The following is an 8,694-nucleotide window of genomic DNA, read 5'->3' as shown; positions in this document are numbered from 1 at the left end:
GGGGGGGGGGATATTGTGCAGTGTGTTTGGGTAATCATAGAGGAGAGGCTCTCTAAGGAGAGGGCGTTGCTGTCCATGTCACACACACACTGATCTGTCTCTAACTGTGGTGGGTGGAAAGCTAGAAAACACACATGTTTGGACAGGAAAGCAAGCTGCTAGTCCTGCTGCCTGCCCTTGAGCCTCTCCTGATAAAAGTCTGAGGCCGATAAACAAGACACTCTGGCACTGCCAGATAATCAGCAGGCCCAGTTCTCAGCCACCAGGCTTACTGTCAGTTTGTTCATGCAAACAACGTTAAATAGGTTGGCACGGGTTGGCCCCAGGCGTGGGCAGCCACCATTTGACGGTCCATAATACTAATATTTGTTGCTTTGTGATATTCACACAAAAGTCTCTACTTTGAATGTAGTGCTTATCATTAGTGAAATTTCTGCCACCCGGAAGGAGAGCATTTTGGATAAAAAGTCCTATAAGACTTAGTGTTCGACCACCACTCTAGTGAAAGAAAGAAAAAGTTGTTAACAACATTCCTTTGTTCCCCAATCTGTGATCAGAATCCTTATTAAAGAGAGCAGTCCTCAACGGAAGACCTCCGGTACTTTGACCAAAAGCTTCCCTCTTTTGACAGTCTGAAAAGTAATTAGTTGTTAACAACACTGTTACTAATATCTGATTTGTGCTGATAACACAGGCACAGATATGACCACTTGCCTTAATTCCCACGCTATGTAATAACAATTATAAGTAAAGTGTGACTGTTGATCATGCATCCATTCAAAATACTTCTTTTTTTTTAAAAAGCCTAAATGTTGAATAGGGAGGAGGAGGCTGCTGCCTTTGACTTTCTATAAGGAAAAGCATGTAGTGGGTCTGGCCCAGATCCCATCCTGTGACTCTTGACTGTGTCTGCTTTGGGTCGCCAGAGAGTTGGAAAGAAGCTGAGCTGAGAAAGAAGATTCTCACATCCGTTGAACATAATGGCCACCACAGGGTATAGGAACACAGGGGGGGTGCAAGCTGTCCCCTAGTTCTGTTCAATACACACTGCAGACAGTACAATCCAAAGAAGACAGGGCTAGAGTTATTTTATATAAAGTTATTACATTATGAGAAACCTAATCAAAAAATTGTTAAATAATATTGTATATTCAGCGCATAGTGTAATATCTAAAAAAAAAGTACTATCTTCTTAAAGCATAGGAACCCTTCAATTTATATGTCAAATGTATAACTTTTTTTCCTCCTACTGAGAAAGTCTAAGGGTCTCCTAGGGGTGGGGATTTGAAGAAACTCGCATATACACACATTTTATATACATATATATATTTATTTATTTATTAATGAGAAAATGTACCTAAAACATCTTATAAAAACAATAAATATAAAATTACATTTCTTTTAACATATGTGTCCTCATGTCAAACCTAGGCTGATTTGTTTCTTCTCACATTACCTCTGTATTGCACAGATTCTCCTTTTAAAAATATGTATTGCAAAAAATGCCCCATAAATGTGTATCACACATAATATATGGAGTTGTCCTTTCTTGTCTGTATTTATAGATTTTTATTGATTTCTTGTAGGTTGAAACATTGCATCAATGCACTTTTATTTTTTTATATATATATATATATATATATATATATATATATATATACATTAGGAAACAAGGGGAAATATGTTCACAAAGACCAACACATACAGGGACAGGATGTGCGTGTGTTAACTTTCCTCTGAATAATAAAGGATGAGTAGATTAGCTGACTATTAGCAGGGCTAAAGACTGGGAGGCTACATGTGTTTTTCTGCACAGAGGTGACAGCGGTTCACATGTCCTCTTCTACAGTGTACAACCAGTTTATGGAGCGCAGCATCCTCCTCTCGACCCACGGTTGCGACGCACGTAAGTGCTAAACCCAACCGGACTGCATGGCGTCATGTTACCCACACGGATGCATTTTATTTGTGCGTGTTATTTGTGTCTCCCATTTTCAACCTTGTTTTGCTGCTCATTGTTCCCTGCTTCAAGTACTTGAACATGTGTGTATTGCATGCACCAGTACTGTACCAGTTTGACCCAGTGCTGACATTTACATTGTTCAACCTATTTGATTTTTGTTGGATTTGCTGTTTAGGTTTTTTTGTGTTCCTTTGGGTGATATCTTTATTGTGCGCCAGCACCGCCATGAATGAGAACCTTTTCTGTCTGTCTGTCTCTTTTTCTTTGTGTTTGATCTCTCAATCTGTCCCTCTGCAGGTATCCCAAAGACACAAAGCCCAAGTTCAACAATCCCAAGTCTAAAAAGGCCTCTAGCTTCCACGAGTTCGCCCGCAGTACCAATGACGCTTGGGACATCGACGAAGAGGAGGACGAGGATTTTCTCGGGACCCCAGCCCAAACTTCCTCCCTATCATCAGGTCTCCACTCTTCGTCAACACAGAACCAGGTAGCTCCAAGACATCCTGTTTGTCCCTGAGCAGTTCATGGGCATTGAAATGAAGTGTGAAATGAAAGATGTTCTGATGTGTTTCCACTCAAAAGCAGAATCAGGTCGGAGATACAGAAACCAGGGTGTCACACAGTCCCGGGACAGAGGATCAAGACCTCCAGGATGTGGGGGAGGAGGACGCGGAGTGCGAGCACGTCAACGGCAAGGTTGTCAATTCTAGCAGTGACGTCCACCTCAACACGTCCTCTGGTATGTAGGCAATACACTGCAGAGCTTCATTTGGCATTAAGAGCTCCTGAGGAGCTTATCAGGGGATTCAAAGTGAAGCTAATTACAGACGTTGACATTGCAGATGGGGCTAGTGGGTTATATCAGGCCATTAACATGTGCCTGGCTCAACATTTTACAATCCTGAAAATGTTTCTCCAAATGCTCTGATGTGTACTAATGTGTTTCCAGTGACAGACAGTGAGATAACTAACATGAACACCACAGTACTGTTCACTAGTGTATCTTATCACAATTATGCTTGTTAAGCAGGGTTCCCACGCATCCTGGAAAACAGTTGACCAATTTTCCAGTCAATAAAAACACCTAGTAAATGAGAGAAGAAGTCAAATGTCTTGGAAAATCTTCTATTGTCCCTGGAAATGATGTCCCAGACATTCTCCTATTTTCCAAAAAACGACTAGTTTATCTATCAGAGCTCCCCAAATAGCATTACCATCTGAAAGGTATGTTCAGGATCATATTAACGTTGAAATGGTAGTTTATGGACCAGAGTATTTTGTCATCATTTCTAAGCACAAAAGAGATGATCAAACATCAACAATTTTTCTCCAGAATCGCTGACTCCACCTTCAATGCTGACTGAAATAACAGAAAGTGACCCCTCAGCTGACTTATACCCGTCACATAACTATGATAATGAAGATGAGATTTGTTGGTTTCGTTGTCTGATGGAATAGTAGATAGTTATAATCCTTGTTTGTGATATAAGTCGCCCCTCGTTCCAAATCTCATCTACCTGTACATTTAAATGGGAAGTCCAAGCATTTCTACCATTACAAGTATTAACCATAGAAGTAACAAAACAGGAAATGAAATGTCAAGATTGAGTGGATGCATTTAAAGGTTGATATAATACACACATTTCTGGCCTAACTTTGGGTGTTGAACAAGTTGAACATTGTGTCTCATTTGCAGTGGTTGTGGACTGTCTACTGTCTACAAAAAGGTTCTTGTTGTTCTTGTGTGGCACGCTACAGTTCGCTCCACACTGCAGAAGCAGCAGTCTCTCCCAGTTCGTCCCATCATCCCACTGGTGGCCCGCATGTCGGACCAGAACGCGTCGGGAGCACCGCCCATGACAGTGAGGGAGAAGAGCCGGCTGGACAAATTCAAGCAGCTGCTGGCTAGTCCCAACACTGACCTAGGTAGGAGAGCAACACTCTCATAGCGCTAGATAAGAGGAAATAATGGCTCCAGGTCAACACTACACACTCTCTGTGTGTGGATCCCTGCTGGCGATGAACTGTGTTTGTATCTTACTCTATGCTCTTACAGAGGAACTCCGGAAGCACAGCTGGTCGGGCATACCAAGAGAAGTCCGGCCAATCACGTGGAGGCTTCTCTCTGTGAGTATTGTGACCTTCCTGTATTTTGGCTTGTTGCACAGCATTTGGTCTCAAAGCCTGTTAGAGAGTCCAAGTTACATTCTTTTTAGTTTCTGTGTGAGCCTGTTGCATTCTTCTTCAGAAAATGTTCACATAATATCAAAAGCCTTATCCTTACAGGCAACCTTACCTCAAATGATGGGCCAGTTCAGTTCCTCTGCAACTGTTCATGTAACTCTCTCTCTGACAGGGCTACCTGCCGGCCAACAAGGAGCGCAGAGAGCTGGTGCTAAAAAGGAAGCGAGAAGAATACTTTGGCTTCATAGAGCAGTATTACCATTCCAGAACAGACGAGCACTATAAAGACACATACAGACAGGTAATACTACAGTTCAAGTTAAACCATGTGGATGGTGAATGTAGTGGATTGAAGCAATAAATTCCTCAGTGTGGTATATTGATCTCGAAAGAGTTCTGCTGAGAAAGCGTTTGTACTTCCTGAATCCAGCGCCGTCATTTGTCGTGCCAGTGATGTAGTTGGAGGTAGGAAGAGTTACCGGCTGTTTCAGCTGTCCACGTCTGGGTAGCTAGGGGGGAAGCTATAGATCAGGGGTATTCAATTAAAATTCCAAAAGGTCCAGATCGAGAAAATGTCCTCGGGCAAAGGTCCGGAACATTACAATAATATCTAACTTGCGCTATTTAGTGCCATATATATATATATATATATATATATATATATATATATATATATATATTCGAGAAGTCTAGTAGTAGTAACGCGTCTGTGTAGTCAACAACTGTCAAATCAAATAAAGAAAGTACATCAATTATATTTTAACAAATAAGTAATACATAGAAATACATAAATACATGTTCTCTAATTTCAAGTAAAATAAGAGCTGGATTAAAGAATAACTGACATAACAGAAAGCTTTTCAAAAATGTGCATCTTAAAATAAAGTAATTCATTTTAGAAAAAATAATTTCACTGAATTGTCCTGCAGCTTTAAATTCAGTTCATTCAGGTGTGAAGTGATGTCAATCAAAAAAAACCACAATATTATATTTTTCTTATCTTCTAAAAAGAGAAATCAGTGAGCATGGACTTTATCTGTGGTTATTAAACCACTTGTTTCAGCTCTATTCTCTCTGTTAACATCATTGTTGGGCAGTGAATCCATGTGTTGGTATTCTGATCATACTGGGCTCTTAGGTTTATTTTCTGTGTCTTCATTTAGATGTGAGTGGGTACGTTTGCTGAAAGAGTTGTTCTTTGTCTCGTAGTGTCGCTTCATTTACCGCTTTTAATAATCGTCACGGTCTCTGAACATATGAGACACACTGGTTATAAACTGTCCGTGGGAAGAATTAACCTATAAGAGTCTGTTCATTCTTGGTTAAAGTCTCTGGTCTCTTTGACCACTTTTCTCTCTTTGGAGAACGTTATGTGAACGTCTCTGACACGTATTATTCTCCTGCTCTTCCTTCTCTCTCCTCGTCTCTCCCCCGGTGTGTGTACATCTCAATCCAGTCAGGAAACTTGTCAGAATACTCATATTTGATTGGCTGAGCTGCATCACGTGATGTGATTTACAACGCATTGGTCGGTGCGTTTCCTGCATCACTGAACAAGTTCCGTACAGGCTGAAAAAGCTGCGCCGGTTAAAATAGAAGCGCCCTGTCAAAATAAAATCGATTTTAGGTCCTGGGTCCGGATACAACGGCGTCTGGGTCCGGATCCGGACCGCGGTCCGCCAATTGGCGACCCCTGCTATAGATGCTGCTCAAAAACAGAACTTCCTGAACATGTTGTAAGTTCTATTGTGTAAATAAAGTTAAAAACAGAACTTTCTTGTTCTCTTTCATGCAAACTATGAAAATGGTGTGCCAAGACATGAGTGGCGAGGATGTTCTGGACTAGGGCCCAGTTTACAGTGTTTTGGCCGACTCACATATTCAGCCGTATTAATTGGAGCCAGAGTATACGGAGAGAGAATATTGTCAGCGAGGACCCTACAGGCGTCAGAAGCGCATGTGCAATGTATCCTGGTACATGTCGGCACAGTTGAGCGAGCAAGAGAACTCAGCTTTCTGGGTCAATATAGCACGTACTGAGGAATTTACTGCCTTTACCATCAACAATGATTGGACATCCACATAAAAGGTGGCGAATTTTACCTTTAACTAAAAACTACACTAAGCATGATCTGCTTTGATTATCTTAAGTAACATCTCAATCATGTTTCTTCCTGTCAGATCCACATCGACATTCCAAGAACCAACCCTCTGATTCCCTTGTTCCAGCAGCCCGTAGTACAAGAGGTAAGATGTGAACAGCTGAAGAGCAGGGGAAATCCCAACACCTCATCAGTTTTGTGTTTACTTTCTATAATCATGAGTGCTTTGTGTTGAGTTTGTCAGTCACATTAAAAGTGAAGCAGGAGGCTGTTTCATGAAGCGAGATCAAGAGGTTAGCCTGCTGGCTCACTTTTAACTGGGCTAGATTGTCGTGACAACCTCTGCTGCAGGTGAACAAGAGCACAGTTTAAGTTTACAATAAAGCAACAAGCAAGAAACGGAGACAGATCAATAGAGCCATGATCATTATACCAGAGAAAAGCACCATGTGTCCGAACTGGGTTTAAAATAGGGCGTCTGTACTTTACCATACTAACAACCTAATACATGGTGAATTGTGGCTGTAGTTTCTGGAACACTCTTATTCTGTCTTTGCAGCTCAGAGTCAACTTTGTGAGTGTTAAATCTGCTCAGACTCAATGAGATGATGAGTGGAAATAAAAGGTAGAATCACTATCGCCTTTTATTGGAGAATAAAAATCCACACATTTTTATAAGCTCAATCGGTTCATAGGTCAGTCTTTCCTTTCTGTCCTTGAGACCATTTTTGCTCAGTTTGTGTAGTTTTCGAGCCTTGATTTTAGGTGTCATGCAATTGGCTTGTAATTAGGGAATCTTTCCCACAGTCTCATAGCTGGATTAGAAGTTAAGAAGCAGCTTTCTGATAGGGGTTATCTAGGATCACAGGTGTTAGCCTCCGTGAAGCCTGGTAACCTCAACAGAGAGCCAGACTAAGTTGAACTAGCACCTTGATACAGGCCTCATTGAAAAAACTCAACTTTGCTTTATCTCATGTCAAGCAGAGACAAATGAGATTGGACACTCTTTAGATACAAGTTGATGCTATCTACTGTAGATAAGTCATGACCCTGTGAGTGATACTATGACTGTGACAGTCACTGAGGAAGGACTAGCATCAGATTACTACACTTGCTGTTAAAAGGAACTTGGCTTGTTCCTTAAATGTGGTGATATTATGTGGGTTTTCAAAACACCAAAGATTTGCGTCCACATTTACCAGAAACCTGTGACTGGGTTTAATCACAGCCTCATTAGAGCAGGCCAAATAATTCTTTATTAATGTTCAATGTTCATTAATGCATCAAAAGGTTTACACACTGTAACTCAGAGCAACATACTGTATGTCTGATATGCTGGACCTGAGAGTTAAGAATCAGAGTGAAAGCTCTTTAACGCTACATGTCATCATTCACACATTCAACACTGATGACAGAGGCTACGGGAGCAATTTGGGGTTAAGTGTCTTGCCCATGGACACATTGACATGGACTAGAGGAGCCGGGATCCAACCGCCGATCCTCTGATTGAAGAACGACCCTGCTCTACCACTGAGCCACTGAGGCACACATTAATCAACCGTTTTGTTGTTGTCTTTCTGTTCACAGGTGTTTGAGCGTATCCTCTTTATCTGGGCCATCCGTCACCCAGCCAGCGGTTACGTCCAGGGAATCAATGATCTGGTCACGCCCTTCTTTGTCGTCTTCCTCTCTGAGTTTGTCAGTAAGTCACTGGTGGAAAATTTCCTGCATAGAGCCCCGTTATATTGACACTGGACCAAGTGACTCATGTCAGCTCTTGTTTCTGGTTTCACGCTTTTTTGTCTATTTTATGTACCTATATTTTACATTGTTGTTACTAGGGCTGATACCACATCACATCCAAGGTCATAAACATTTCTTCAATCAATCTGAATAAGAGTCATCTGTATGAGTCTGGCCATTTCGGTGTCATTCAGTGTTATTTGTTGTCCCAGCAGAGGATGTGGAGAACTTTGAGGTGGCAGCGCTGCCTCTGGACACCCAGAGAAACATCGAAGCTGACAGCTTCTGGTGCATGAGCAAGCTGCTGGATGGAATACAGGTCTGGTCACACGCACACATCTCAATAAACACTTGTTTAAAGCTGCAAATGTGCCTGTTTACTGAACATGCTATCCTTTCAGGACAACTACACCTTTGCTCAGCCTGGAATCCAGAACAAAGTGAAAGCTTTAGAGGAGCTGGTCAGCAGGATAGATGGTAAGTGGACTCCTGTCAGTGAGTAAGGAGTTTAGTGTGTCACATGTACTCTGCACTGACATGCACTCTGCTCATGCCTCTCTTTGGGCTTGTTTACAATTCAAATCATGCATGCAGAAAGTGATGGAAGCTTAGCACAGCTGATTCCAGAGACGAGCTATTATCCCACATCTTTAACGTGTGTGTGTGTGTGTGTGTGTGTGTGTGTGTGTGTGTGTGTGTGTG

At 41.7% G+C, this 8,694-nt stretch overlaps 1 protein-coding gene across 1 annotated transcript in view; it reads left to right on the top strand.

Annotated features, from left to right (window-relative positions):
• Positions 1–980: 980 nt before the first annotated feature.
• The window catches only part of tbc1d22b (TBC1 domain family, member 22B), an 11,281-nt gene continuing 3,567 nt past the window's right edge, over positions 981–8,694 (top strand). Inside the window, exons 1-11 of the mRNA XM_031877577.1 lie at positions 981–994; positions 1,778–1,906; positions 2,261–2,450; positions 2,546–2,702; positions 3,722–3,889; positions 4,020–4,090; positions 4,320–4,448; positions 6,329–6,394; positions 7,837–7,951; positions 8,205–8,311; positions 8,394–8,469. Of these exons, the coding sequence (XP_031733437.1) occupies positions 981–994; positions 1,778–1,906; positions 2,261–2,450; positions 2,546–2,702; positions 3,722–3,889; positions 4,020–4,090; positions 4,320–4,448; positions 6,329–6,394; positions 7,837–7,951; positions 8,205–8,311; positions 8,394–8,469 (1,222 nt within the window). The remainder of the gene's footprint in view (positions 995–1,777; positions 1,907–2,260; positions 2,451–2,545; positions 2,703–3,721; positions 3,890–4,019; positions 4,091–4,319; positions 4,449–6,328; positions 6,395–7,836; positions 7,952–8,204; positions 8,312–8,393; positions 8,470–8,694) is intronic.

This window comes from Anarrhichthys ocellatus, unplaced genomic scaffold (genome assembly GCF_004355925.1).
Source record: "Anarrhichthys ocellatus isolate YVR2014 unplaced genomic scaffold, GSC_Weel_1.0 scaffold140, whole genome shotgun sequence".
In the NCBI taxonomy this organism is placed as follows: Eukaryota; Metazoa; Chordata; class Actinopteri; order Perciformes; family Anarhichadidae; genus Anarrhichthys; species Anarrhichthys ocellatus.
This window is presented reverse-complemented; position numbering and strand designations above follow the sequence as displayed.